The 13,291-nt window shown below is 38.4% G+C and overlaps 1 protein-coding gene across 4 annotated transcripts in view; it reads left to right on the top strand.

Annotated features, from left to right (window-relative positions):
* ADGRB3 (adhesion G protein-coupled receptor B3) overlaps window positions 1-13,291 on the top strand; it is an 891,397-nt gene that overhangs the window by 721,361 nt on the left and 156,745 nt on the right. For all 4 annotated transcript variants that reach the window (XM_042253849.2, XM_060419932.1, XM_042253850.2 and 1 more), the window contains one exon: window positions 2,469-2,571. In XM_042253849.2, the coding sequence (XP_042109783.1) occupies window positions 2,469-2,571 (103 nt within the window). The remainder of the gene's footprint in view (window positions 1-2,468; window positions 2,572-13,291) is intronic.

Raw genomic sequence — 13,291 nt, 5'->3', positions numbered from 1 at the left:
TTCTTCTAAGGAAATGAGGCAGTGTTTACAGGCCAGGATACTAGGTAATAGTATCACAGTTCATCAGTAGCATCATAATTCATACTCACTGAGATATTCAGGACTAAGTTTCATTTCTCATTGCATAGAGTTAAACCACCGGTTCCACCTTTTCTTCACACCTCAACACACATGGCTAATGCTAGCACAAACACTGCTGGTATAAATGATATAAAAAGTTTATCCAAGAAGTATGAGATTAATTAGTCCCTAGTAAAGTTTTCTGTAGTACAGAAAATCCAGGAAAATCACCTATTGTAAGAGTTTTCCAGGAATTGCCAACTGAAATTATCTACCTAATTTTGACATGACACTTAGAAGTATAAAAGACAGTACCCAGAAACAACATAAATTTGAATTCCTAACAGTGGCCATCAGCTCATTGTCTACAGGTAGAAGAATTGAAGTAATATTGATAATGAGATAGAAGTTTCAAGATTCAAAAACTATTAAGTGGCTCTTATAGCATGAATGCTCAGGATCCAACCGCCTCTTTTTTAATTAAGAGATGTATAATTTTTGCTTTCCTAATGATATATAAAATGTGTGAACATCAGAATTATTTTATGTATATTACTACTTTGAAATTTGTTGGTATCTCATATAACTTATTGTAAATGTTCATCAAAATATCAATCCACTGTGACATTCTCTCCACCTACAAATATATTCTGTGGAGTTATGTTATTGCATCAAAGAGCAACTGAGCATGTCCTTTCAGCCCATATATTGAAATGATGCATTCACAAATTTTGTTTCAAACATAAAACATTTTCATAAAAAGTTTTCAAAGTTGAGATAACTAATACAATTTTAAGGCAACAATACTACAATGGAAATGAAAGTGGAAAAACTCTGCAGGTTGGTCAGTCTAGGTCCTTATTACCCTGATTCTTCTATTTACTGACTAAATAATATCAATGAAAACTTTCAAATAATATCAGCCTTTAATATCACATAAAGGGTCAGTTTTGCGTAGTCCTTGAACTTTTTGTGATACATATCCCACCCACAAAATAAGAAGCAACTTAACATTTGGTGATGTTTTCAGTATCCCAGTGTGTGGCTTATTATATTTTTAGATATTGATGGTGCAAGGACAAGATTAACCTACTCTTGAGCCCATTTTTCCTTTTTAATTGAGAGTCACCTTAGGCTCCTTCTGTGTTCTGTGAAGAAAGGAAGTTTCTCTTATATTAAAAATTGCTTTTTATACTTTATTGTTACTCTTGTTTCTGTTCTGCACTCTTTTCTGAACTATGGGGTGGAATGTAGGGCCTCTGCCTTCATATTCCTCACAACAGAGAGAAAGAACTTTGATAGATTTACTTTCTAAAGTGTCTCCCGCTCTCTCACACCCCCATGGTAACCCTGCCCAGGGAAGCCCATGACTGCTGTGGACAGTGATTTCATGTTCTAATACAAATTGAACAGTCTTAATACACAGCAAGAAAAAAATACATCTTTTTTTTTTTTTTTAACTGTCACTCAGTGATTTGCCACTGGGTACAGGAAAGCAAAATAACTTCCACCCTGTTAGGGTAAACAGCTGGTAGAACATTTGATTCTGAGCAGTTTTCTCCATGAATAACAGTCTTGATGCACTTACAAATTATATGACAGACCGTATATAAACTCTTCTTCATAAGGGTAAAACATGGCAGACGCCAAGTAATTTTCAAGCCTAATGATGAATAATTTGTGGACTGGGTTAGTTTTTAGCAATAAAGATTCCTTTTCTGTTTTCTTGGTTTGGAACAATTACTCAGGAAAAGAAAAATGTAAAGAATAACAACCTAAGTACTTAAAAAAACTTGAGATAATGACGTAGTGGATGAAAATGTGGTTTCATGAAAGTAATGGCATCTTTCTAGTAAACGGTGCGAGGATGGGGGGATATTTCAGAATTTGTGTGGATTTGTTTTCTTTTTGGTTCTAGAGTTTTACCCATTGATGAGTTTGGTGATAATTAGCATATTATATATACATATGTAGTAAAAGTTCTTATACTAATTTACGTAGTTCAAAGAAATTTTTTATTTCTAGTAAAAAAAAAAATGTATGGTGATAACAGAGGTACAACTTAGCCTCTGTCAGAAATGCCATGTTGTCTACACTAAGGTCTAAAGAAAAGAAAATTTAAAGGTCTTTTGGATATCACATGTCACTATAAAATTAAGTCTCAAAGAATAATCTTTCTTTTTTAAAATTAATTTATTTATATTAATTGGAGCCTAATCATTTTACAATATTGTGGTGGTTTTTGCCATAATCTTTCTTAAAAATGACTGTTTTTTATGTGTTTTCTCATGTAAAGCCTGCAGCTTAGTGTATCTTTTTCTGGGTGAGTTTCGCCAATTTGTGTAATAGAGAATTTTTCATCTTTCCTTTGAACTTTAAAGTTGGGCACTCTTTCTCTCTCTGGTTAGGTACATCCGCTCTGAGAGGTCCATAATTCTAATTAACTTCTGCCTGTCTATCATCTCATCCAACATCCTCATCCTGGTTGGACAGACTCAGACACATAATAAGGTATGGTTGGTGATGATTTTGATTCTCTTTCTGTGTTTATGGTGTGACCTAAAGTTGCTTATTAATGATCTAAATGTTTTTTTCTTAATAAAATGGGGAATTTCGGACAAAATTATTTTTAAAAGTAAAAATATCTTGTTCTGAATAAAAGTATTATGTATTCCAGTGTAGAAATACGTGCCTTTGACTTAATTTCTTGGGGATTGAGAGGCTGTTTATAATAGTAGAAATATGTGTTGATTAAACATTATATCAAAGCTCTGTGAGTTCAAAACTTTGAAACATCAAAAGCACGAATTTTTAATTCATTATCCTAATTGTAATAAGATTTCCTGTGTTTTGGCCTAATTTATTAACATTTTGATTCCTAAATTCAACTGTAAATTGCTAACAAGTGTAACATAGCTCTTGAAAATCCACCAAAAACTTTTTTAGACAATAATCGAAGAGAACACTAGGTGAAAGTGACTCTACATGTTATGCCCTTCAAAAAAACTTAACCAAAAAGTAGTTTTATACTTAAACAGTATTGTAGTTCTTTAACTGAATAATCACTTTCAGCAGAATGTAAAAATGTATGACTTGAGTTAAATAACCATGTGATTTGAGAAATGATTATCAGTCTTTTTACTAAATGACTTTGAAACACATTCCAAGAAACCACTAATAGAAATCTTAAATTAAATGACCCTAATCTCAAAGAAATCATGTTGAAAAATGCTTTGATAATATTTGTCAATTTGGACCTGTTCTTAATTTTTTTCAAATACTAAGGTCAATAATTGAAATTTTTTCCCTATACCCTGTCATTCTTGGAACATCCAATATACTTTTCAATTGGTTCTTTTAATATATTAGGTATTTGTAGGACAGACATCAACATCAGAAAATTATGGATAGTTTTATTATTTTACTAAACTTGCACTCCTCGGAATCTGATTCCCACCCAAAGGAACTGATTTCAGGTCTTGAGAATCCTGGAAAACTACTTAGATGATTCTGATGAAGATTTGTTTTGACCTGTATTGTTTGGGCTGCAGGAAGACTGGGAGACAGTGAAGGGTCAGACAGAAACAAAACAGGGAACAGAAGTAAGCATTCAGCAAGGGGCCCTGCAGAAGTAAAAGGTGCCTCCACCTTTCATGTATCTGAGTGCCTAGGGTTTGTTTCCCAACCGCCTCCCCCCCGCCCATTTCTTTCCTTTGATGAGGTAAGAAAATGCAAAGTCTATTAAAATATATTTCAGATCTCCCTTCTGACTGTTTAACATAAGTTTGCAAAGAAATGCATGGGAAAAGGAAAGTCAGACAGAAAGGCCAGAGTGAGGGAGGTGCAGTTGAAACTGAGAGGAGAAAGAAGTGTGAGAAGCAGCTAGGGAGGAAACTAGCTGGGGAGGAAAGGAGAGAGGGGCAGTGACGGGGGAGGGTACGGGTGTAGCGTGGGAGACACCCATCCCCCAGGGGCCTGGAAGTGAAGTGGGGTGAAAGTCCTCAGTCATGCCCGACTCTTTGCGACCCCTTGGACTAGTCCATGGAATTCTCCAGGCCAGAATGCTGGAGTGGGTAGCCTTTCCCTTCTCCAGGGGATCTTCCCAACCCAGGGATTGAACCCAGGTCTCCCGCATTGTGGGTGGGGGGTGGGGGGGGGGGGGGTGGGGGTTCTTTACCAGCTGAGCCTCTAGGGAAGCCCGAGACTGCTGAGCAGGCAATCATCACCCACCTCACCCCTGTTCTTACTGTTCCCTGAGCAGGATCTTAGAAGAACTCCTATACTTGTTCTCACCTGGTCATAATTCTTTTAACTCTTCATCCTTGAACCTCCCCGCATAAAGAGAGTTTCCCTCTGAAGCAGAAGTCACCTACTGGATCTGGGCACCAGAAAAAGTTGAGCTAGAGTTAGCTTTAGCTGGTGGTTGATGTTGGGATTTTTCCCACCAAAGCCTCCCTTTCTGTCATGTTTTACCCTCCAAACACTCTTATTTCCCAACATCATGGTCTTCCGTAGGAAATATGCTGTAAAAACTGTTTTATACTATGTGCCAAAGTTTTTACAAGTTCTGAGCCAAATGGTTTGACTAGTAGAATTTCCCACGAGGTTTTCTACATGTTGTAATGGTTATTGTCTATTTCTTTTGGATCATTGCTGTACAATACAAATACAGTATTGGCCACACATGCCTGCTACATATCTGATAGTGATATGTTAGTGGCCACTTTAAAATAAGTAAAAATAAATAAGCTAAATCAATTTTAATAATGTGTTTAACTCAGTATATCCAAAAGATGACCATTTTAACATAAGTAACATTTTCAGATGTTAATACAATATTTTAAAACATTTTTAAATAAAGTCTTCAGAATCTGGTTTGTATTTTATACTTATAGTACATATCAGTTTGAACCAGGTGAATTTCAAGTGCTCAGTGGCTACATGTAGCAAGTGAGTGCTATGTTGAATAGGTCTAAATCATAGTAATACTTAGAAAGTAGAGTAGTCTTGAGAAATTACATTCTACTTGCCCACTTGGGCTTTTCCAGTTTCTCAATGTCCTGTTTTTGGTTTTTTCTTTTTTTAGTTAGAATGTCTTTTGGATATCTGTGATTATTATAACATCAAAGGCAAGATAAGACAAGTCTAATTTTACTTTTCATTTCTGATTATGCAGCATGACTGACATTGGGCTTGGTTTTTAAAAAAAAAGTCAGCATAGTTTTGTTTTTGCAGAATAGATTCTATGTGGTTTTGGGATCCTGGTGGTTCTGTTCCAGACAGACTGTGCTGATTTCTGCTCCTACAGTTGTTTATGCTTGTGGGGAGGAGCGGGTGGTAAGTGGTGGTGATGATGAAGAAAATGAAAAATTATTGTTTTTTTTCTCATGTTATGTTAATTTTGCTTTATTAAGTCTGGATAAATGATCTTCTTAGCTTAGGACAATCCACTATGGAGTGACTTTGAAATAAAAATGTAACTCACTAGGATTTTATTCGTAATCACTCTCAACAATATCAGGTTTCCAGGGGAAATAATTGTATATTTGATTATGATACACGTGCTGAATTCAATTTAATCGACCTTACTTTATTATTTTTTTTGAATTTTATTATGAAAACTTTATTTATTTTTTTAACTTAATCTAGCTAGGTCAAGTGTGATTGACTTGTAAATTTTTTAAAAAGTAAACACCTTATTTTTTATGTGAAATAGCAGTTTGTGAAAAGCTATACCTGCTTCACTGTTATGACATCAATGATTTAAAAAAAGGAAAACATGCAAAATGAAATATCTGTATGAAATTATGATCTATATAAACTCTAAAAGAATATTTTTAAAAAGTAATATATGATCAGTGAGTACAGTATATTTTTTAGGTTGTGTGAAGGATCCCATCACTGCCCTGGGTGTTTTGTAATTGATCAAATTCCTATCTTTTATTTCCCTGATAAGCTCTGACTAATGCTTTACCATTCCATACTTGGAAACATCTGAGAGGGCTTCTTGATGAACAGGTTCTTTGGTATTGCCTCTGAGAGGTGTCATGGGTAGTTTTTGTAGAAACCTGTATTTGATGCTGAGGTCTAGAATAGTTTTGAAGTGTCAGACTGAATTTTCTCTGAACTGCTTTCCGAATTATAATTGATCCAATTATCTCACTACTGAGTATCTCTGCCTTCTTTTGAGTTGGGATGGAAACAAGCTGAAATGATCCATTGTTTAAAATATGATGTATTCAAATCTTTGAACTATAGATTCAATTGCTGGCAGCAGAGAGAGGAATCAAATGCAATTCCTTATATCTCTTCTTAAAATGCAGTGATAAAATGTAATTATACTGACTTCGTTGTATTTCAAGCTATCTCATAAAATGTCATTGCCCTTTGATTTCTTTGTGCATTTTAAATTTCAACCAGGATGTTCTTTTATCACTCAAATGTTGTTTATTTTTAGAATTTCCTTTGTACTTTAAAGTATGCAAATGTTTTCTGTTGAGCCATGTAGATTATTTTGGACCTAGTATTTTGGAAACATATTTTCAGAGAATAGTTTTTTTTTTTAATCACAAAAATGTATACCTATCTTTTCCCAGAACACTTTGAGATGATTTATCATATTAACCATTTCATAGCATTCTTTTTGCTGATGGAAGCCAAAATAAGCGAAATTGTTTTTTTGGTTAGATAGCAGTGAACACCCAAGAAGATTCTGAGAGCTTCTCCCCACAACCACAAACTCACTACCAGGTTATAATGAAAGCAAGCCAAGTCTAACTTGAATCAGACAGTCAGGATATTTATTAGATAAACATTTATTAGCAAATCAAGAGCAAAACCTGTTCTGTAAACACAGTGAAACTATGGGTCTCTGTCATTTTAGATACTTAGATCACATCTTATAAGCACACTCATTTGAGGTGGACAGAGCAACACTCTAGAAGCAGGCATCTGTGCCTTTAGTCAGCATCTTCCAATCAGGAATCCTCCTAACCCAGTGTCTGGACTCAGTACAACTGGGGATAAAACTATGGGCCTCATCTCTAAAAAGTACGGAATATAGGTGCCAATGGAATCTTCCATGCAGTCCGTTTAGATTAAGACATGTTTAGCTATAATATCTCATCTGTATATGTTGAATACCTTTATGTTCACCAAAGGGAAGCCATTGATACATCCATCATAATAATTGCCTAGACACTAGTTTATCAGTAAAGATCAATCTTTTGTATTTAGCTCATAATTGAAGTGTTGACTATGGATGCTGCTGCTGCTGCTGCTAAGTTGCTTTAGTCGTGTCCAGCTCTGTGCGACCCCATAGATGGCAGTCCACCAGGCTTCCCCATCCCTGGGATTCTCCAGGCAAGAACACTGACGTGGGTTGCCATTTCCTTCTCCAATGCATGAAAGTAAAAAGTGAAAGTGAAGTTGCTCAGTCCCGTGTCCGACTCTTAGCGACCCCATGGACTGCAGCCTACCAGGCTCCTCTGTCCATGGATTTTCCAGGCAAGAGTACTGGAGTGGGGGGCCATTGCCTTCTCTGGTTGACTGTAGATAGATCTACCTAAATCAGAAGGTCTTGCAGCTGACTCTGCAAGACTCGGGAGTATGACCCTTTCAAATACAAGGCCAGCTGAACACCTTGTTCTATGCCTTCTTAGACAGCTCCTAGAATTAAAGATTAAAATAACAGGCACCAATATAGTATCATACCAAGAACACCAAAGTGTTATAAAATAAAGACATCCTGAATAGACATCCTTATTCTAAAAAATAATAGTTAAATGTGAGAGGGTGAAGATAGATACTAACTTTAATCCCGGGAGATCTAGGAGACCTAGCAGAAGTTCTCATTGACAGGTCAAGGGAAGCTTCACAAATTATTTCAGATATGCAGACACATCTCTATCACTCTTTGGAAGGAATTTCTCTCATAGTTCCTTATGTTTAGACCACTGAATTATATAATAGGCCATGTCTTTTAATTCAGTCTTACAAAAAATACAAAAACTGTGTTGGAGCAGTTTTTAAAAGTCACAAACTGTACACAGTTTTCTTCCTGCATTTGGTGCTTACTTCATCTTTATCCGGAGAAGGCATTGGCACTCCTATGTTGTCATATTTTTGTTATATAGTTTGTATAGAGATAATCAGTAAAACTGAGCCAAACTAGAAGGCTGTCATTATTCTAATGGAAGATGTCTTTACTTTGTCAGAATTGTGTTTTTCTAAAATAAAGTCTTGAATTTGAATACTTTCATTGGGCGAAAGTGAAAGTGAAGTCGCTCAGTCGTGTCCGACTCTTTTTGACCCCATGGCCTGTAGCCTACCAGGCTTCTCGGTCCATGGGATTCTCCAGGCAAGAATACTGGAGTGGGTTACCATCTCCTTCTCCAGGAGATCTTCTCCAGGAGATCTTCCTGATTGAACCCAGGTCTCCCGCATTGTAGGCAGACGCTTTACCGTCTGAGCCACCAGGGAAGTCACTTCACTGGGCGAAGCACTCTCTAATTCAGCCGTTTCTCCCATGGCCGCCTTTTGCCAGAGACCCCCATTCTTTACATGTTTACTTCCATGCCTGGCCTCTGAATGTATAAGTGTTCAGCTTCTGGGAAGAAGTATTGACTGTGTGTTTTCATCCACCCATCTGTCTCTCCTGATACCCTCTGAAACAGTCTGCCCATCTCTTGAAGGTCAGAGCTCTCTAGGTTTCCCTGGAGACATCCATCTCTCGGGGTTAAAAGTAAAAATCAGGCATCTTAAGCCAGAGGGACCCAAGCACCCTACCTCTCCTGCTTTCTATTTGTGTGATCTTGAGCTCAATACTCAGCCTCCCTACACCTTAGCTTCTTCTCAGTATCTCCCTTATAGTATTGCTGTCAAGGTTACATGACAGTACATATGAGGCACTTGATAAGACTCCTGAAACAGTTGCTGTGATCATAGTGATGGTGATGATGATGCCTCATGGACATACATCTGAGATTCAGATATCCTTGTGTCAAATTTTCTGTTCACCACTAAATTCCCCCCTTTTGTCTCCACCCCACACTCAAACAAATTATATAGAAATGTCTGTGTCTTATACAATATAAATTGTATGTGTTTTCTGTCCTCTCCAACCCAGCTACATATGTTGGAAGTCTTGAGAGTTATCTCCTTCTCCCTCACTTGCTAAATTGAATAAGCCAGCCCTGTGCCAGGTGTACCCTCGCCTATTTCTCAAATCCAGGTTTTTGCCTCCGTCAGCTACGAATCACGTTCACTAGTCTACTGCTTCCAGCATCATTAACCCCACTCTTTACCTTGTAACACAAGTCATGGAGCTAAAAGTGAAATCTGACCGCTCCACTCCCTTGGACAAACATTTGTTATTGTCTCACTCACTGCAGAAGTGATTTTCAAACTCTGCTCAGACACAGGAAGTGAGCATGTTTTATTTATCTATGAAGGCTTCTAGTCACTGATTTTCTTGCATTAATATATTGGGGCTCAGGAATAAATTGTATTCAGAAATAGCTCTGCAGTTTATGAAACTTGAGAAATGTTAAACATGACCTGGGCTGACCTTTCCATTTTTGCTCTACTTTATTGACTTTTGTTTTGTCACAGTAGCAGTACCAATCTACTTATAGTTCATCGGAATCATGGAGGTCGCTTATTCCTTGCTTCCTCCCAACCTGGAACACTGTTACTCCCCTGCACTGCATCCAATTTCCAAAACATCTTCATCTGACTCGTACTCGTCCTCTGATACTCTTCCTCCTGCGGGAAGTCCTCCACTGTCCTCCACATTTAGGTTCACCAGCTCTGAGACTCTGTGATTCCTGGTGCAAGACTACTGTCTTGTACTCTATTACCTGTTTCCAACCAAGCTATCCACTTCTTAGGGCAAGGCTAGGTTGAATGAGTAAATGCATTTATTTGAATTCATCAGTTAGGCTTGTATCTATGGAACTAAAAGCTGTGGTTAGTTTTACGAGGATCTGGGTCCCCAACTCTAGACAGAATCTAGGCCAACATGGTGATCAAGACTATTTTCTTAAGACCTGATTTAAGCTCCAAGTGATTGATGACTTGCTGTAAAGGCAATCTCGTTTCTGGGTTTTAGTTAAAGAAACTCTGAAAGCCCACAAATGTGAATATTCTCACTTGAGAAGTCATGTAAAATAATGTTTTCATCCTTCAAAAGAAATGTGCTTTTTCATAATTTCACTCATAGAAGTCACTTCCTGCCAGAAATGTCCCAAATGCCGGTCTATTTTGTCTCAAATGTGTTTGTGATCCCTGTGGCTGAAGTCAAAGCTTCTTATTTAGATTTTTTTAAATCCCATTTATTGACTTGCTATGATGTTTGTAAAAGGATTTGGATGTAGTAAGCTTACATGTGATTCATTTGAGTCCGTTTTGAGATATCTTACTCACTCTACCAGGGTTCTCCTGGGCTCCTGAAAACCATTAGACCACAGAACTGAAGAGTAGGTTAGTTTCCTGATTTCCTCTGGCTCCTGGCAGCCAGGTTTATTGTATCCTGTTGGCATGGGGCTCACAGAGTGGAGGCAGTGGGATTAGAGAGACTCTCTTGACCCACTTCAACCTTCTTGTCCCCTGACTCTATGGTTCCAATTTTGTGTGGCATGAGCCAAGGATCACATTATCGAAGTCAACTTCAAAACAGAGCAAAAGATAAACATGAAGAATGGGTTTGGAACAAGCAGTGGAGATGAAAGAGGAATGATTTGACAGTAAGGAGTGACTCAGATGGTTGCAGTATCAGGAAGCAGATAATCTTGAGGGACAAGGAAGCCAGTTTGGACATTCAATTTGTGTGCTTGGGTCAGTCTCCAGAGCTGGACAAAACTCCCCAAGAAATAATCAGGGAGACTTGTGTGCTAGCAGGGCTTTGGAGAGTGTCAAATATACTCCAGCTATTTCTGCTCATTTATCCTTAGGCAGTTGTATACAAATATTTTCCAGATAACCTAGAAACTCCTCAAATTGGCCAATCACTGGTGTCTATCCCAGCCATCCCACCTTAGACTTGGTTTTCGTGATTTCTAGTTCTAGAATGCCAGAACATTCTTCCTGCTTTGGTTTGCTCACTTAGCCTTTGTTTGTATTAGCATATTACTGTGCAAAAGTTCCTAAATGTAAGGGAAAAGCAAGCACCCACCTGATTAAGCCTTTCTCCTAACTCTACAGTGGGTCTGTAGGACTCATGAGGTTTACCCCACATTCTGAACATCTCCCATATTCCGAGCTGCTTCTAGTATGTAAACTGGATTTGCAGGACATAAAAAAGGGCACTCTTTCGGGGCTGATGAGTTATGAAAGCACTCATGTCTCTCCAGGCTGAGTTGGCCTCCAGCAGAGCATCTGGCCTCCTACATCTGCTCTCTGGCCCACTCTGCAGGCCCATTTCTGTGCTTCCTGGAGCATCCTAGCCCATGTGCACTGGACGCATCCTTGCCTCTGTGCTTACTGGTTACTTCGCCTGATAGAACTCCTACCACCCTCTGCAAGTTGGTAAATCATCCTTGTGTAGCTCTTCAACACCTCCATAGCATGTGCTGGAAAGTAAGTGAACATACTAGTCACTCAGTCATGTCAGTCTCTCTGTGCCCAGCTCCTCTGTCCATGGAGTTCTCCAGGCAAGAATGCTGGAGTCGTATCCCTTCTCCATGGCATCTTCCTGACCTAGGGATTGAACCCAGGTCTCCTGCACTGCAGGCAGATTCTTTACCTTCTGAGCCACTAGGGCAGCCCTAGCATGTGGTATATACCTCTGTATTTAGCACCAACAACATTATTCTATAACTTTCATTTACTGATCAACTTTGCCCACTCACTGTGATTCTCCAGTGGTTTTTTTTTTTTTTGCTTTTAAGTTTTAAAACCACTAGTATTAGTAGAAACACAAGCTGGAATCAAGATTGTTGGGAGAAATATCAAGAACCTCAGATATGCAGATGACACCACCCTTATGGCAGAAAGTGAAGAGGAACTAAAAACCCTCTTGATGAAAGTGAGAGTGGAAAGTGAAAAAGTTGGCCTAAAGCTCAACATTCAGAAAATGAAGATCATGGCATCCGATCCCATCACTTCATGGGAAATAGATGGGGAAACAGTGGAAACTATGTCAGACTTTATTTTGGGGGCTCTAAAATCACTGCAGGTGGTGATTGCAGCCATGAAATTAAAAGACGCTTACTCCTTGGAAGAAAAGTTATGACCAACCTAGATAGTATATTCAAATGCAGAGACATTACTTTGCCGACTAAGGTCCGTCTAGTCAAGGCTATGGTTTTTCTTGTGGTCATGTATGGATGTGAGAGTTGAACTGTGAAGAAGACTGAGCGCCAAAGAATTGATGCTTTTGAAGTGTGGTGTTGGAGAAGACGCTTGAGAGTCCCTTGGACTGCAAGGAGATCCAACCAGTCCATTCTGAAGGAGATTAGCCCTTGGATTTCTTTGGAAGGAATGATGCTAAAGCTGAAGCTCTAGTACTTTGGCCACCTCATGCGAAGAGTTGACTCATTGGAAAAGACTCTGATGCTGGGAGGGATTGGGGGCAGGAGGAGAAGGGGACGACAGAGGATGAGATGGCTGGATGGCATCACGGACTTGATGGACGTGAGTCTGAGTGAACTCCAGGAGTTGGTGATGGAGAGGGAGGCCTGGTGTGCTGCGATTCATGGGGTAGCAAAGAGTCGGACACGACTGAGCAACTGAACTGAACTGAACTGAAACATGCTATGGAATCAATAAATGTTGAATGAATGAAGCTGTGGCTCTATCTATAAAATGAGGGGTCATATAACAGCAGTAAAGTCACTTGTACGTTGGGGAGGCTTATTTGAAATAATTCCAGCCTAGATCAATTTTTATGTTATTGTTGTTTTATGATAAGAGAAAGAAGTTGAGAAAAATACTAAAGGCTGGTTCTGAGACCTTTCTTTGATAAGAGATGATTAGTTGAATCATATTTTAAGGACCTTGTAGCTCAACAGTAGGGCATCTGACTCCAGGTTTCATCTGCTTTCTGTTCAATTTTTAATTTGTTTTTGATAAGTTTTGGAGGTTTTTTTTTGTTTTTTTGTTTTTTTTTTTTTTTTTGGAGGGGGAGACATATCATGGCTGATAGTACTTGGTTGTATATTCTCTTGATATACTAGCCTTGCATACATGGAAAATAAATAATTTGGGAGTTCCCTGATGTTCTGAATCTCAT

Source organism: Ovis aries, chromosome 9 (assembly GCF_016772045.2).
Source record: "Ovis aries strain OAR_USU_Benz2616 breed Rambouillet chromosome 9, ARS-UI_Ramb_v3.0, whole genome shotgun sequence".
NCBI lineage: Eukaryota > Metazoa > Chordata > Mammalia > Artiodactyla > Bovidae > Ovis > Ovis aries.
The sequence above is the reverse complement of the archived record's forward strand: the minus strand, read 5'-3'. Positions and strand labels throughout refer to the sequence as shown.